This window comes from Hemiscyllium ocellatum, chromosome 9, assembly GCF_020745735.1.
Source record: "Hemiscyllium ocellatum isolate sHemOce1 chromosome 9, sHemOce1.pat.X.cur, whole genome shotgun sequence".
In the NCBI taxonomy this organism is placed as follows: domain Eukaryota; kingdom Metazoa; phylum Chordata; class Chondrichthyes; order Orectolobiformes; family Hemiscylliidae; genus Hemiscyllium; species Hemiscyllium ocellatum.
In genome coordinates, this window is record NC_083409.1 from 50,908,409 (window position 1) to 50,926,690 (window position 18,282).

The window sequence follows — 18,282 nt, forward strand, 5'->3', positions numbered from 1 at the left end:
GGAACTTCAAACTGCGCTACAAATCTTCTCAAAAGTCGCTAGTAAGATCCCATGATTAGTAAGGTGATGACGACCAGAAGTTTTATGACAGTGATTGAGAGCTAAAAATAAATGCTGCAAAGATCTCCCTTACTTTTATTCATGACAGTGCCACAAAATTTTTCTTATAGCTACCAGAGATCACAGATGGGGTTTTGGTTTAAGTGATGGCAACTCCAAAAATTGTTGTGTTCACTCAGTACAAGGCTGGAATGTCAGCCATATTTAGTGTTCAAGTCTGCCAAGTGGGACTTAAATTCTCAGCTTCCCAGTTCAAATATGTGACTGCTATGGGCCAAGCTTAAAACAAAAACATAAATTTTCACAAAACAAATTAAATTGCCCCAGCAAAGGAAAACATTGGTGGTGATGGATAACATACTGATATCACAATGAAGCATAACTTAATCCATTACCTACTTCAGTTAGAAACACAATAAACTATCACTCTTTGATATTCAATGGCATTACCATTGCTAATTCCCAAACAATCTATCAACTTCCATGGTCTCGATCCTGAGCTGAACAAGCCATGTAAACACGCTGTGCCAAAATCCAAGAATTCCCTCACTAACACTACTCTGATGTCTCTACACCCCAAGGATTGCAGCTATTTAGGATAGCAGGTAAAGCAAGGAATTATGTGGCATGTAACTTATCACCAGAGTCTACAATACGCAAGTCAGCTGTGTGATGGAATGCTCTCCATTTCCTTGAAGGAGGGCAGCTCCTGCAACACTCAAGACATTTGATACTTTAGAGGACAAAACAACCCCCGAATGGTAACCACGCACCACCCTCAACATTAACTACCTTTACAACTGACACACATTTAGAGCAGTGTGCATCATTTGCAAGACGCACCACAGTAAATCTCCAAGGCTCCTCTGACAGCCATTTCTACATCTGTGACATCTACCAGCTCAAAAGGCAAATTTCCCTCCAAATCATGCCATCCTGAAGTATATAACTATTCTTTCACTGACACTGGATCACAATCCTGGAACCCCTCTTCAGCAGCACTATGGGTATCCCTACACCACAAGGATTATAGCCGTTTCAGAAGGCAACTCACTACTACTTTCTCTGTGATAGTAAGGGATGGGCAATAACGCTGATCTAGCTAGGGTCACTCTTATCCAATGAATGATTAACAAAAAACAGCACAAGATCACCCATTCATGTCAGCTTTAAACCACCTGTAAACTTTAATCATTTGATATTTAATCAGTGATTACTTATCATTTAAATTTAATTTGTCAATACACCAAACAAGCAAAAACGTTTAGTCAATGTAGTGGGTTTAGTTTTGCTCTGCAACATTTTTTCAAGAAACTGTAATCTCTCTCTCTCTCAAGCCATTTGGACCCATAGGCCACAGCAATTAATTGGGCACAGAGCAATTAATAAATTTCTATTAATTTATTACATTAAGACACTGCTTTACTAGCAGTGTCTAGATAATGAGTATAGTACTAGCAGCCAAAGAACCAACAGTTTGTCCCCATTCTCAGTTCTGTCAGTAAACCCAAACACCTCACAAAATTGGGAGATGATGGCCTAGTAAGATTAATACTCGGCTGTTAATCCAGAGACCCAAGTTCGAATCCTTCCACGACAGATGGTGGCATTTAAATTCAATAAGAATCTGGAATTAAGACTCCAGTGATGATCACAAATCCACTGTCACCTGTCAGAAAAGCCCACCAAGCTCACTAATGTCCTTTAGGGAATAAACTGCCACCCTTACCTGGTCTGGTCGACATGACCTCCAGACCCACAGAAATGTGGATGACTCTTAACTGGCCTTTGGACAATTAAGGATGGGCAATGAATGCTGACTTCGGAAGTGACGCCCTTATCCCATGAATGAAATAAAATAAATTTTATGGAAAGGACAAAGTAGGTCATCTCAACTTTCTCCACTACAGCAAACAGAGCTCAACAGCTGATCATCTGCCTGTGTTCTTGACAGGGACAGCATATTTGGAATGGGGAGGCAGAAAAAAAGGAATAAACATTCAAATTTTAAAAGTAGCCTTTTAATGATCACGACTATCAATATATCCATGAGATATAAAGTGAAAAGAAGTCTTCACACACCTGTAGCTCCAAAAGCATCTAAACATTCAAGGGGTTTGCGCTCTTGAGCTAGGACAGCAAGTGTACAGAAAATTAACTGCCTGTAAAATAAATAATAACAGCAAGTGAGAAAGTAGTTTTATTTTGATGTACTGTTTTGAAAGATGTGGATAGAAGGCGTTGCAGTTAAAAAAAATTAGTCAAACGTTCACAATGAATGCATTAAATGACATTCATCAGACAATAACTCATCTTTCAGCACAAGGACAACAATTTGATGTCCTACTTATTAACACAAACAAAAATGGGATTAATGATCCTGAATCCTGGTATACAAATAGAATAATCACACACTCAAATCAGCAATACCTAATTTCCACTTTAAAAATATATGTATTGTATAAATAAATGAAGAAAAGTAAAACTAAAATTGACAAGGTAAAGCTAGGAGAAAGTGAGGACTGCAGATGCTGGAGATCCGAGTTGAGAGTGTGACTGGAAAAGCACAGGAGGTCAGGCAACATACTTGGAGCAGAAAAATCGACATTTTGGGCATAAGCCCTTCCTCAGGCTTATGGCCAAAATGTCTATTCTTCTGTTCCTCGGACTCTGACAAGCTAAACTGACCTATGCACTTCATTGATTAGAATAACAAGTCAGATACATTACCTGTTAGGTTTCATTTTAGGGTTAAAGAAAGAGTCTGTCTTTTGAGGAGTCAGGTGGTTTGGAAAAACATGAACGTCAGTATCGACTTCCTTCAGCACTTCAGTGGATTGCATTTGCCCACTAGTGGCTAAAACAGAGAAAGTCAATTACAAGATTGGAGAGACAAAAGCTTTCTGAAAATCAAAGTGCCTAAGAGATTCCCTTAAAAGGGTTAGGTCAGTTACCATTTTGAGTATTTTCTGTCACTTCCCTCCCTTCTTTTCCTGATCGCATTAATTCCTTGTCAGTTATGATTGGTGTCTTCACAAATTTCTGTTCCATAGCAACATGGTCATTCTCAAGAAGTGAACCTCGCAATGAGCCGCAGCATGCTATTACACCTTAAAGAATCAAGCTTATTCCTATCCTCACCCAACATTCACATGCTCACTTGGTCTTGTACATGATTGCACAAGATTTGGTTCTTCCTCGTCCAGAGAGCAAACAGTGTCATTTCTGTCATTCTGGCTGATATAATAAACTGAACAAAGTAAAAAAGGTGGCCATCTATGAAGCTCATCCATCCAGAGTGGAAGATTCCTGACACAGCAACTGACTGTTCCTTAAATGATTCCAGGGTTTTTGCCTTCCCTGTTCTATCATTACAATCTTTGCATCAGGAGCTGACTGACATCAGGTTTAACTTGCTTGTCATCAGTTTCAGTTAGTGAGACCTTGGGCTTATGTCACATTTTAAGTCTGAAGAACTGTGCCACACCCTTTTTTTTAGAAACATAGAAATAACAATCTTAAATGCATATCCACCCTTGCATGCTTTTCTCATCAGCACCTTAGGTTAAGGGATTAAGAGTCTAGGTTTTTACAGATTCTCTTCTGAGGAGATTGATCAATCTTCTGGGTTTGCTCTGGGGTTCACAGAATCTTGAATGCCCCCAGTCAAGTGGTGATTAAAACTAGACATTGTATGCATTGTTTATTGACCTCAATGCTACATAGTTTCACAACGCCTTGCGAGTTGGGATTTACTGTTTAAGCAATATAGTTGAGCATACACAACCACAAACAAGTTTGAGACAGATCCGCACTGCCCCTTGATCTATTTACTTAAAATCAACTTCCATATCCTAGTCCATCTTATTTTAAATATCTCTGAATAATTCAAAAACTGTGACCAGAACAGAGTTTATTCTATACAAGTTTCCTTTCCTCTGTTCTAGAGCCGCTTCTTCTAGAGTCTGTTGATACCTTAAAATTCCAATAAAATGAAATTTTAAGATATCAGCAGGAAATAAATGTTGAGCCTATTCCACAAATGGTATTGCATTAATTCTTTGAAAGAAAGTATTTTGTTTAACCTATTTTTCTAATCAATCTGTTCAAAGGGGTTATTATATACCTCTGGAGCAGGTGGAACTTGAACCAGGCTTCCTGGTCCAGTAATAGTCATTATTACTATACCATAAGAGCCCCTTAAAAGATTTACCTGGAGTTCAGCACATCTACTCCAATACCATTGATATTATATTGAATTGTATCTCAACTCCAATCACTTGCCTTGATGGCATATCCTTCTTTAGCCATTCACTGAACAAGCCACTAAACGAAACTAGATCCTATTCTCACCTAACATTTGTACAAAATATATTTACCAGAGGAGCCACTGAACAGCAACCAGGAGCAGAAATCACAGATGACATTTCAACTCCTTCGGCTAGAATGCTGAGGCACAAACTGGGGGGGTGCTGGTCTCAAGTAAGGGGGCAATAAATAACCAACTTTCCCAGATTTCAAATGATCCCACCTACTTCACACACCTCCATTGAAACTGGCTTCTGTATCTCCTTTGTTCAAATGTCGTGTTATGTGGCTGATCATGTCTGTTCTGCGAGCAATGGTAGCTGAACAGACAATGCAGTGATAATGTGCTCCAATTCTCACTGGGACCTGAAAGCAGGAAAACATATTAAAGCAAAAGTTTCATCACCAAGGACGATGGTATTTTCAATTTTCGTAAATTTTTGAATTTATTCTTTTCTCACTACTATCACCAACACTACTGGCAAATGAAAATGTGGCAGCTTTCTACATGGTGAACAATTAAACAGTTCCAAACCTGAATGTTAAGCAATTGTTGGAAAAATACAGAGAAATTATGTTAACAGTCATCAACATTGCACATAATGGCAAGGTTAAAAATCTGAATCTGCGAAAAATGCAGGAAGGAACATATTTTTAGATTCTGAAGTTGGCTTCAGTTAATCAGTACTATAATAGATATGTTAAGTGGTGATCCAAAGTCCACTCATTGTATATTATAACATTAGAAAGGGAGGAGAAAATTGTTTCAAGCATTGTGCTACTGCTTACAACCTCTTAGCAGAAAACTGTCTTTATGAGGTATTTTTAGCATGACTTTAAAGCTAATGATCAAAAAATCTCTTCCCATAACAAAATGAACACACATGGGAGTTCATGTGATTTCACATGCCACAATGGTCTTGTATATTAAACTTTTAGCTTGGTCCTTGTTATGGGTATTGGATTGTGTATTGCTATATTTCCATTCTTTGAGATATGCTAATTTATGGATCACATAATGATAATGAAACAAATTATATGATACTTCGGAGAATATTTCTCTTCACAGCAAAAATGGCAGACAAGTCTAGAAATCACACCTTCTGGCCTTGAACACAGTAGTTCACATTTTCATGAAGGTAGAAATAGGACTGAATCAGATTTATGCAGATGGAGTTACAGAGGCAGTTAGTCTTTTAAAACATTATCAGGCTCCCTCTCATGCTGGATTTTGGCAGCTTAGGACTCTGAAACCTGAAGTGTACAAAATAGACCAAGTGGATGGCCAAGAATGTCCCCGCTCTCAGTTTGGGGTCACCTGCCCAACATTCTAATGCAGTCTAGTGTTTTTGGACAAAAGAAAAGTCTAATAGCTAGGCAAACATTTTCAAAAGTCAGGTTTGTGGAGTCAGAAGATCTCTTTCAATTGAGGATATTGAGTAGGATGATCAGCCATGATCATACTGAATGGCAGAGCAGGCTTGAAGGACTGAATGGCCTACTCTTGCACCTACTTTCTACATTTTGGAGAGGGATGAAAGAAGGACAAAATATGAGTGTATTGTTCATATCTCAGGTTTAGATTTTCTATGGTCCTTCATCAAAATAATTTTAAATAGTGAGGTGTAATTGAAAGGCAGGAATCACCTGAAGAATGTGGTGGGCAATATATAAAAAGAATAAATAAAACAGTCACCAATATCCTAAAGAGACCTTGGCCCAACTATTGCATCCTCCATACATTAATACAGTTCTCTTCCAATTTTTGCATTCAGCATTCAACTTTAACTGAATATTCATAACTTAGAATGTTACAGTTTTTGAAAGAGTAAAAAAAAAGACAAAATTTTGCAGTTATGGTATAACTGCAAAATTGTCAAGTGATAATCTAGTCAATTACTAGATTGAGCAAGCAATATCAACTCAGATGCAGGCCACATTTTACTTTTCCGTTATTACATTACTTGATTATCACTTAACCTGGCTCAATAACCTCTTAGGGTAAAGTTCCCACAATTGTTTGTCCGTAAACAACCTACTCCTTTCTGTGTCTGGATAATCTCTATAAATAATTTACATACATATGCCTACATTCAGAAGACATGAATAAACCATATTAAGTGTGAAATGTAAATTTAACTTTCATTAATTAATTTAATTTTAATTGTTGTTACCTGTTCCCCATTGAGGTCAGTTTTCATGCGTCGACATGATAAATGACAGATGCACATTCTATAACCTGTTGTAACATGAATTCAGCAAGAATTAGTAAAGAGAGAAACTTTTTGTTTACAAAGGGGTCTGCCATTGGCTCATGTAGTGGAATGAATTTGCAGATCATAAAAAGAGTTAATCATTCTTTTGATTTAAAAAAAAACAAGTACGCTTTTGAGCCAATTTTCTGGACTACTTAATACAAACAACTGAAGGGGTGCTAGGGGTGGGGTCAGGGGGAAGGCAGAAGAGGTGTTCTTAAACCACTAGTGTTCCTTCCTAGCTCTTAGTTATGAAGTATTGTACTGAGAAGTATATCACATTCAAATACCAGGGCCTGACTTGCAAGGAATTCTTCAGGGCTAGAAATTCTTCTGGAGTACTGCTTTCACCCTTTTGCCATTTCCACAAGTACTATGGACTGTTTCAAGTTTTATCTACTTAAACATCAGACTGTCTTCTGAAAGTGGTAACCGTTTTACAAACGCAGGTCATCAGGAAGTTGTTTTTTCCTGGTCGAATGAATTCTCTCCACCATTCTAATTGTGGCGTGTTTTGACAATGGTACTTTCTCTGGCTCACTATATTGTAATGGCCTCTGGGTGATTGCAATATAGTGTTGAACTGTACTTCATGACCACTAACTGAACTGATTGGGTATTATTCTTATAATTGTTTCATATTCCTGCAATTACTAAGGAGATGCTGTTATAGTTCAGCACTTTAACACCAAGTGTGTGTATAAAATGGATTCAAATCAAAGGAAGTTCCAATGTAGATTTGAGTTAGAAGACAATTATCAATGCTCTGGACAAAAACTCTAAATCACGGATTAAATTACAAAAAGGACTATGTGTTACTCGGGCAATGATCAGTAAAATCTGCAAAGGACAGCAGGATTCGTTCTTGACAATTGTTCTGAAGGAGAGATTTGGAATTAAACAGTTGAGCAGTTCATGGTATTGGAGCATAATCTGTTGAGTATTTTAAGGCAGCGTGGAATTAAAAATCTAGAACTTCAGACCAAATGTAATTGGAACAAAGATGTCAAGATTGCAGTAGAAATACTGTTGATTGAAACATTGGATAGACAAAAAAAAACCTAAGCTCATAAACAAAGACTTGAGAAAAACTAACTGGATGGTTTTCAACTATATCTACATTATTTCAGAAGTGCCAGCCTTATGATGTGCTCAACTAGTGTTCTAACATGGTGTGGTGGGTAGGTGGAGGAAGTGGAGGTTCACAAACCTTTCAGTTAATAGTGTACTGGCAACAAAAAATGTGTCAATGACTGGGTGTCAATACAGACAAACAAAGAAACCTTTCTCTAATCCTATCCAATATTTCAAAAATGCTCAATACTTCCCTGCAGGAATAATTCATGATTTCAGTTTGCATGTGGGCAGATCTGATCTTGGGATAGAGATCTTTGCCCTTTCAGTGCAAATCATTATGACAATTGCTCAATTTCAGTCCTAATAATTTTGCAACTCATCCAACATCCAAATACCATTTCTAAATTTACCTGAAGGACACTTAATCGTCACAATTTTCAAGGCTTAGTCTTCCTAGAAAAATACTAACTATTTATGCTACTAGACAGGTCTCTCAATCAGGTTCAAAAAGGCAATTCATAACTGGGCATTCGTAGCCCCTGCGGTTACATTACAATTAAGTTGGGAGACTTAATTTTGGTTGAATGAAGATCACAGGAGGGCATGCCAGGAACAGTATCAAACATACCTAAAAATGAAGTGTCAACCTGGTGAAGCTTCAAAACAAGATTACTTGCATGCCATCAATGGAAGCAGAATGAATCAATGGGTTAAGTGATCATATAAAATGGATCAGATGTTAGTTCTGCAGTCCTGCAACATGCAGATGTGAATAGTGAAGGATAATTAAACAACTAGTGGGAGGAGGTGGCTCCACAAAGATCCCCTGCTGTTGAGGCTAATTCATCCCAATGGACAAGGTGGAAATATGCATCCATCTTCAGCTTGAGTGGATGATCCATCTTGGCATCCTTCTGAGATCCCCCAGCAGAACTGTCAGTCTGCAGACAATTCAATACACTCCACATGATATCATGAAATGGATAATGGCACTGGATGCCACAAAGGCAATAGACCTTGATAACAATCCACCAAAAAAAAACCTGAAGATTGGTGCTTGAGAACTAGCCATGCCCCCAGCCAAGCTGTTACAGTTGTGTCCACTAGCAATGAATTGGGGACAACATTCAGGCTTGGGCTGATAAATGACATGTAACATTTGTGATACACGAGAGCCAGACAAAGTCCATTTCCAACAAAGAGAGAGTCTAATCTTCTCCCCTTGATATTCAATGGTGTTATTAGCATTGAATCCACCACTTGCAAAATTATATTGGTTTCTATTGGCCAGAAACTGAACTGAACTTGCCATACAAACTGTGACTAGAAGAGCAGGTCAGAAATTTCTTTGGACCTGGTATATTAAACCTTTTTTGAAATGCTCCAACCACTCACCCCCACTGATGAACAGAACAAGCAGGTCCCCTGACCTATCCACACTGTGACCCAGAGGTACAAAATGATTGCCCTGCATGTTCTGAAAAGGAGTCATATTTATCTCAAAATGTTATATTTGTTCCTTTCAGCACAGATGTTGCTAGATCTTTCTCAAGCACTTCGTTCTTACTCTTGATCAGTTCATTGGATACCCTTATCTTTTTGGTGAACTTTGTGAAATATTATGAATGGCTTTCACCATCAAGATAGGCTCGATGAAACCGAAGTTGACCCTAAAATGAAGAGTTTAAGAACAAATTCAAGTAGCAGTTTGATTCCTAATGTTGTTCAATGTGAGCGAAAGCCCTATCGATGCTTTTGGCTGACCCATCTCTAAATAATATTGAGAACAAGGACTTTGAAGACGATGCTCTTGACTTTCCAATGCTACCGGCCTTGGTTGTAGTGCTCTGTGATGTTCAGTATTACATACTTTGTTCATCTCACTACCAGTTAGACATAAAAATGTTAGCTAGTCTAGCGAAGGCTGACGCAGCAATTGCTTACAACTCAATTTTGAAGATAAGCCATTCAAAGTAACTGACGGCTAACAAAGAAAACCCATTATTACAGTCAAATCAAAGTAAAATATTAGATCCATTTACTTTTTTTGTCATCCACAATTGCAAATGCATTGAAATCAGTCTAGCAGAATAAAATTTTTCTCTAGTTGAATAGAAAAAAGTGTCATAACTGGCTCGACATTAGAAACTTCAGTTCTATTACCACTGAGGAAAACTGGTACCAAAAAGCCTCAATATTTGCATCTTTTTGAAGTATACACTCCTTTCCCATTCAACCCACTGTGTGACTGATACGTATTTCCTGTCCACCGTGACATAATCACAAGCAAACAGTTACCTTCAAATTCTATAGATACTTTCCAATGCAGATGTTGCAAATGCCTTCGCAGCTTATGACTATAGTTGGGTTTAAACTTTTCTTCTGGACACAAAGGACATGTCTTCTTACCAGCTGGGGGAATCATACAAAGCATCATTAATCACAGTTACTCAAGAGCAAAGTAGAACTTCTTAAAAAATGGTGAAAATAATTTTGAAGTGTAGAATGCATCAAAGCGATTTGATCTAAAGGCCAAATTCCATTAACATTGTTTTCATCCAAATTGTCAATACTCACCAGAATAGCATCTCTGACAAAATAAAATGTCCATACACCTGCAAGCATTTGGATCCTATCTGGATTTCCATATATTAAAGAGGCATTGTTGCAGTCTAAGTTAAACTGAAAACATTACTGTATAAAAAGTTGGTTTAGAAAGGCCACAGCAGAGTACTGTACGCAATTCTGGAATCCACATCACAGAGGGAATGCAATTGCACTTGAGGGGGTGCATAGGAGATTTAACCAGCATTAGGGACTAATGACCAGAAGTGTAGATTTAACATAAAAGACAGAAGATTTAGAGGGGATAAGAGAAAAAAAATTTCCCCTATAGGGTGGTGGGAATCTGGAAGTCATTGCCTGGATGAGTGGTCTAGGTAGAAACCCTCATAACATTTAAGTAGTATTCAGATGTACACTTGCGATGCCAAGGCAAAAAGGCTAAGGGGCAAGAACTGAATAATGGGATTGAATACTTAAGTGATTGAGTTAGCGCTAGTCAAAAACAATGGACCAAAGGGACTTTTTCTGTGCTGTAGACTTCTCTGACTCTTAGCTCCTGAGAAATTTCTGCATTATAGTACCAATAGTAGGATTTCCTAAAGAAGGGGAAATAAATTTTCTAGCCTTGAAACAAGTTTCCGATGAGAAACATTTTGGGAATCCCTGACCTGAAGTATAAAATTTTCTGTTATATTTTCACTGATCAAGTCCTGTTCACGGCATACAAATTCCATTGGAGATGTAAAGGAGTGATCATATCACGATCTTAATTTAAGATGTTATGAAGTTTTACAATGTGCTTTTCAGTGGTTACAACATCCCTTAAAAAAGCAAAGAAAGGTAAATTTAGCATAATTGTGTTTAACTTCTGAGCTACTTACTGTCCAACTTGCTACTCAGAATAAAATTATGCTCTGAATTATCTTTCTTAAAAAGGTTTAAAGAAAAACAAACTGATAGATTTGATGAACAGCTAACATTTCACTTTATTTTCCAACACATGTTTTGATAATCTCAGGCTAATAGGAAATAAGAAGTGGATACTGTTTTGGTCTTTGTTAAAGCAGATTAGCCAGACTTTCAAAAGATGCTTATCAATACAGTATTAAAATTGAAGCCTTCTCTAGCTCTTTCTGTAGCCAATACTAACAACTTAGAAAAAAATGATAAAGTACTAAATATCAACTTAATGCTAAGTACACCTTCATAATAAACATAAGTTAATTACATTAGTTAGAATTAATTTCAATATTAAGTATGGAAAGAAACTGATCATCATATCCTTATGGTGTGTATATAGAGTCATACAGATGTACAGCATGGAAACAGACCCTTCAGCCCAACTTGTTCATGCAGACCAGATATCTCATCCCAATCTAGTCCAACCTGCCAGCACCTGACTAACATCCCTCCAAACCCTTCCTATTCATATACCCATCCAGATGCCTTTTAAAAATCGCAATTGTCCTAGCCTTCACCACTTCCTCTGGCAGCTCATTCTATATGAAATATATAATGGTGACTTCAGTTAATACAGTAAATGCAATTGCACAATCAACAAGTTTCGTAAAGTACTGGTGGTTATTGCAACTTATACCACAAGGAAAGGCATCCTTTTCAAATGAGCATGATCTGGTTACAAATTTTACGAACTACTCAAGTCTTGAACAAAAACAAATCAAATCTCGAGAACCAATGGGCACAAAGGACTCAGCTCTCTTAATTTCATGCTTTGGTTTCCCTACTCTTAGTTTCGACTTTTGAGTACAAAGAGGAGAGGAAGGAGGGAGAAATAACAGCAGCATCAACAAATGAGCAATCACGATCTAACAAAACAAATTTTAACAAACTTCAATAACAACATCTGAGTAATGGATTTCTGATGCACTCTATTCCAAGTGACAATTACTCTATTTTTAAAGGGTGCTTTCAGGTTTCTTCTTTTTTGCAAATAATTAGGAAAATTATTTTAAGTACATATATAAATCAATGAGACACTACTCTTGGTACAACAGCAAAACTTTGCACAGTGTTGGAGAGCTAAAGACTAATTGTTTCTCTGCAGCACATGAGGCCAAATACTCACTTCCTTCAACACTGATAAGATTCTTCAGGTCTGTCAGAGATCGTTGAATTGAGGTGTGTCGCTCTGGTAACAAAAATAATATAGTATTTCAGTGCATTGGAATTAGTTAAGGGTAGTTATTTACCATTTTACATATGATTAAAATAGTCAAAATACATAATTCCCTTATATGTTGGAATGTAAGCAGTACTTTATTGGGAAAAGAGAATGAAGGTAAGGGAAAAAAAAGGATAGCATGGTGGCACAGCAGTTAGCACTGCTGCCTCACAGCGCCAGGTACCAGGGTTCAATTTCTGCCTCAAACACTTGTCTGTGTGGAGTTTGCACATTTTCCCAGTGTCTGCATGGGTTTCCACCGAGTGCTCCGGTTTCCTCCCACAGTGCAAAAATGTGCAGGTTAGGTGAATTGGCCATGCTAAATTGCCCGTAGTGTTAGATGAAGGGGTAAATGTAGGGGAATGGGTCTGGGTGGGTTGCACTTTGGCAGGTGTGGACTTGTTGGGCCAAAGGGCCTGTTTCCACACTAAGAAATCTAATCTAATCTAAAGAATCACCAGGGGAAAGAATTGGTTCTAAAGCATTTTTAGTAGTGGCGGATGTGAACATTTTTTTATTAACATACCCGCTGTTCCAGTTGTTATATTTGGATCCATTGTTTCAGAAAAGCTTTCAAGATTTACATCAGGGGTGGCTACTGCGCTAAAGTTTTGACTTGAATCAGCACCAGAGTGCAAATCAATAGTGACATTGCCAACATCTTCAACATGGTCATTCTCAAAATTGAAAGCTGAAATATAAAAAAAGTGAGAAAATTAGTCATGAAAATCTTAAGAAAATCCAATTTTTCTAATCCCAGTTGACAAATTACCCCCCAGTTCTGTAATGTTAAAAGATTAAATGGGAATCGCTCTGGACATTAATACTACATTAAAGAGTTAGGCTGCAAAGCTGAACATTCTGGAAGTGGGTGGGAGTGACATTCTGCCTCAGGTAGCAGTTGAAAATGTGTTGCTGGTTAAAGCACAGCAGGTCAGGCAGCATCCAAGGAACAGGAAATTCGACGTTTCAGGCATAAGCCCTTCATCAGGAATGATGAAGGGCTTATGCCCGAAACGTCGAATTTCCTGTTCCTTGGATGCTGCCTGACCGGCTGTGCTTTAGCCAGCAACACATTTTCAACTGTGATCTCCAGCATCTGCAGACCTCATTTTTTATGCCTCAGGTAGCATACAGGAATGCGGATGACCATCCATTGTAATTCACACCTCATTTAGACAGTCATTTGCTACTACTCCCCTGCTATTGTCAAGTTAAACTCTCAAGTTAACAAAAGTGATATGAACATTAAAATAACAATAAACAGCATGAAATTTTACTCAAGTGAAAAATGTTTTGCTCTTCACAAATGTTACTAGACCTGAGTATTTCAAGCATTTTGTGTTAGTTTAGATTTATATTAGATTAGATTACTTTACAGTTTGGCTCAACAAGTCCACACTGACCCTCCGAAGAGCAACCCACCCAGACCTATTCCCCGACAATTACCCCTTCACCTAACACCACAGGCAATTTAGCATGGCCAATTCACCTAACCTGCACGTTTTTGGACTGTGGGAGGAAACCGGAGCACCAGGAGGAAATCCACACAGACACAGGGAGAACTCCACACAGGCAGTTGCCTGAGGCGGGTATTTAACCCTGGTCTCTGGCGCTGTGAGGCAGCAGTGCTAACCACTGTGCCGCCCACAGTGTGCCACCATGCTGCCCACACTGTGCCACCATGCCATCCACTTGGCTCTATCTTTTCCACATTTTAAATCAAAAATTTACACATGCCCTCTTCAATTCACTCTCAAAAATATTACTTCACTAACAATGACTTCTACGACGTTTGTGGTCATATCTAAGCGTGGACATATCTTGCCCGGATACATCACACCTTTGCACTACCAGCTGGAGCCTGACTTGAGCAAAGAATGTGTTGGCACATCAGTTTCTTATTTCCTCCGTTTGTTAATAATAATACACAAAGAGGGGTGGGGAAATGCTTATCCTAAGTTCTTTCAAGTAATGACAACTTCCCACCTCCTAGGGCACACCTTTTATCTCCTTAAAAATCTGAAACCATGGGCGTTTTTACATTCCAATAGTTGTTCCTAAACAAATCTTTATTAGAATAATCAACTGCTCTTAACCGTTAATCAAATATGACATCACCATGGAGAAATATGAAACAGAATGAATAGTTTTGTACTTATACGTCACCTCTTGATTGCAGCTTCCCTTTAACTTTAAACCGATGGTTTCTTTCCTCTATTTGTGCTTGGATTCAAGATTAACATACACTTCAAGGAGCCTAGAAAAAGGCTGACTTAATTAAATCATTGCCCTTGGTAGCAGCAAGACACTTCACGACACATAGAAGGGAAAGAAATTCAATAACCTTGACTGCTTTAGAAGTTCTTTAGATTAAACAAAAAGCTCATTTGCTGCCAGTTCCAAAAAGAGGCTTTCATCCAGGCACAAGTAAACTAGCAAATAATTCCAGTAAATTCTGAAGGATTTTTTTTAAAAAATGAGAATAGATGAACTAAGAAGTCAAGTAAATCTCACATAAATTAATGTAATTGGCGAAAGCAGTAAACATGATCTGTGGAAAACTTTGTCACACTGGTTAGGATCTGGAATAGCTGAGATGCTGTTAGAGAGAGCTGGCACAGACATGACAATCAACTGGGCAATGTGTTGCAACTATAATACTTTCTTGCAATCAGCTTCCAACACTGATGCAAAACTGACAGTATGTGTGAGTGTGTTTCTGGAAGACCAATTTTAAATTCATAATTCCAACAGCCAAGAATTATGCGGCTCAAACAAATGCATGGCTTCAGAGTCACTGGCAGCTTGTCATGTAATATTTGAATAACATAGCCCCTGAGGACCAAAGGATTACACTCTCATGAGAGACAGAGAGAGATATGGATGGTTGTGGCCTAACCGGAGAACCACCACATCGCCAGCAAGAAACAAGGTTGAGAAGGCAGGACCTTCATGGTAATGTCAGCCACTGTAGGAACTGAACTCAAGCTGTTGGTGTCACTCTGTATCACCATCCAGCCATTCAGCCAACTGAGCTAACAAGCCCTAACAGCAACACCATTCATATCAGTTGACTATCAGAGTTTCTCTGGATAGCTGAACTGCATAAGTATTTAGAGAAACCTTTGTATTTCATTTATATTTTTAAGGTTGAGATTTGAACACTGGTGGACTGTCCATAATGTTTTTTTCATTGACGTGTTCAGAACTGGTTTTATTGATTCATGGGATGCTAAGAGCAAGTTGAATTGGGGAAACTCCTGTAATGTAAGAGGTGCCTGATTGATCTCTGTCATTTCTGGAAAGAAAGCTCTCACGTCAAGCTCAGGATGAGATGCATATATTTTTTGAAGGAATATTTGCAGATATTGCATTTAATCTTATATTTATATTGTAGTTCTTGCAAGCTGTGTTTGCAAATCTTCACAGAATACCATGCATGATTAGTGACTTGATCACATAAGACAGAACATCAGAGTAATAAACTCCAGAATATTCAACACTTCATTCTTTTGCCTTCACAAACAATGTATTGGCCAAAAATTTCTTTTTAAGAAAGTTAATTTCTGCAGAGAAATCTTTTTTGACTCCTTTTGTGGAGAGTACTTGTGTGCTAACATATGTGATTTGAGTACATTAAGAGGGTTAAGCATTTACACTTGTATATTAACTGTGCAAGTTATTCAATAAAGACGTAAGTAATTGATTACATCTTGTTTTATTATGTTTTAGATGTAGGTTTGCTCGCTGAGCTGGAATGTTCGTTTTTAGATGTTTTGTCACCACACTAGGTAACATCAGTGAGCCTTCAGATGAAGCACTGATGGGCTTGGCCTACTTTCTATTTGTGTGTTTAGGTTTCTTGGGTTGGTGATGTCATTTCCTGTAGTGACATCATTTCCTACAATGATATCAATTTCCAGTTCCTTTTCTCAGGGAGTGCTAAATGGAATCCGAGTCAGTGTGTTTGTTAATAGAGTTCCGATTGGAATGCCATGCTTCTAAGAATTCTTGTGCTGTTTGGCTTGTCCTAGGACGGATGTGCTGTCCCAGTTGAAGTGGTATCCTTCCTCATCTGTATGTCAGAATACTAGTGAGAGTGGGTCATGTTGTTTTGTGGCGAGTTGATGTTCATGTATGCTTGTGGCTAGTTTTCTGCCTGTTTGTCCAATGTAGTGTTTGTCACAGTTCTTGCAAGATATTTTGTAGATGACATTAGTTTTGCTTGTTGTCTGTACAGGGTCTTTCAAGTTCATTAGCTGCTGTTTAGTGTGCTACCATGAAGCCAAGAAGTATGAGTAGTCTGGCAGTCATTTCCAAGATGTCTTTGATATAGGGGAAAGTGGCTAGGGTTTCTGGATATGTTTTGTCTGCTTGTTGGGTTTTGTTGCTGAGAAATCTGCAGACTGTGTTAATTAGGTATCCGTTCTTTTTGAATACACCGAATAGATGATTTTCCTCTGCTCTTCGTAGTTCCTCTGTGCTGCAGTGTGTGGTGGCTCGGTAAAATAATGTTCTAATGCAGCTTTGTTTGTGGATGTTGGGATGATTGGTTCTGTAGTTCAGTATTTGGTCCATATGTGTTGTTTTCCTGTAGACGCTGGTTTGAAGTTCCCAATTGGCTGTTCACTCTACTGTTGTTGTTTTCCTCCTCTTTAGTGAATTTTATGCCAGTAAGGGTATTATTGATGGTCTTGAAGGTTTCCTTTAATTTGTTTTGTTTAGTGATGACAAAGGTGTCATCTCCGTAGCGGGCTAGATGTCTGGCAGAGCTGTTTGTTTGAGTCTCTGCATTACTGCCTCTGCTAAGAACCCTGATATTGGAGATCCTATTGGTTTGTCTGTAGGTTTCCTTGTTACAGGTGAAGGGGGTGGTAAGGCATAGGTCCACTAGCTTAATGATATTGTCTTTGCTGATGAAGTTGGTGGAGTTTGGTGTACGTGTCTTTGGTTCTTCTAATAGCATAGTCAGTGTTTCCTTGGCCAGGTTGATGTTGATGGATGTGAACAGGGCTGTTACATCAAAGGAGACCATTATTTTATCCTCTTCTATCTTGGCGTCTTTGATGGTGTTCAGGAATTCTAGTGTGGAGTGGCAGGAGTCTTCTACAAAAAGTGTTTTAGACTTTGGTATAGCTCCCTGGCCAAAGTAAGTTGGTGTTCCAGGTAGTGAGACTATGGGTCTGAGGAGGGTTCCTGGTTTCTGAATTTTGGGTAATCCATAGAAGCATGGTGATTTGGACCCGTCTGGTTTTGTTTTTTTTTGGAAGTCAGTCTTAATGATTTCTCCAGGTTTCTGAAGTTTTTTTTGAGTAGGGCTGTGATTTGGTTCTCTAGTTGTGGCGTTGGGTCTACCACTACTTGTTGCTAAGTGTTGGTATCTGCAAGTAGTGCGTTCACTTTCTCAATGTAGTCTCTTTGATCTAGTATCCCTTACATACAGATGAGGAAGGACACCACTTCGACTGGGGCAACACATCCATCCTAGGACAAGCCAAACAGACACACGCACGAGAATTCCTAGAAACATGGCATTCCAACCAGAATTCTATCAACACACACATTGACTTGGATCCCATTTACCACAGGAAATGACATCACCAAACCAAAGAAACCTAAACACATAAATAGAAAGCGGTGCATGCCATTAGTGCTTCATCTGGAGATTCCCTGATGAAGTACTCACTAGTATGGTGGCAAATTGTCTGAAAATGAACCTTCCAGCTCAGGGAGCAAACCTACATCCAGAACCTCAACCTGAGCTACAAATCTTGTCAAAACTCGCTAATAATTAAAATATATTTAGAAACATGGTTGATAAGTCTTTTTTGT

The 18,282-nt window shown here is 38.4% G+C and overlaps 1 protein-coding gene across 2 annotated transcripts in view; it reads right to left on the minus strand.

Moving 5' to 3' along the window:
- The window catches only part of trmt1l (tRNA methyltransferase 1-like), a 70,741-nt gene that overhangs the window by 45,070 nt on the left and 7,389 nt on the right, over nt 1-18,282 (minus strand). Inside the window, exons 2-8 of one of the 2 annotated variants that reach the window (XM_060829744.1) lie at nt 12,974-13,138; nt 12,352-12,414; nt 9,999-10,112; nt 6,543-6,607; nt 4,605-4,734; nt 2,791-2,917; nt 2,143-2,222 (exon numbers count right to left, since the gene is read on the minus strand). In XM_060829744.1, coding sequence (XP_060685727.1) covers nt 2,143-2,222; nt 2,791-2,917; nt 4,605-4,734; nt 6,543-6,607; nt 9,999-10,112; nt 12,352-12,414; nt 12,974-13,138 — 744 coding nt within the window. The remainder of the gene's footprint in view (nt 1-2,142; nt 2,223-2,790; nt 2,918-4,604; nt 4,735-6,542; nt 6,608-9,998; nt 10,113-12,351; nt 12,415-12,973; nt 13,139-18,282) is intronic. The other variant, XM_060829745.1, reaches the window with a different exon arrangement.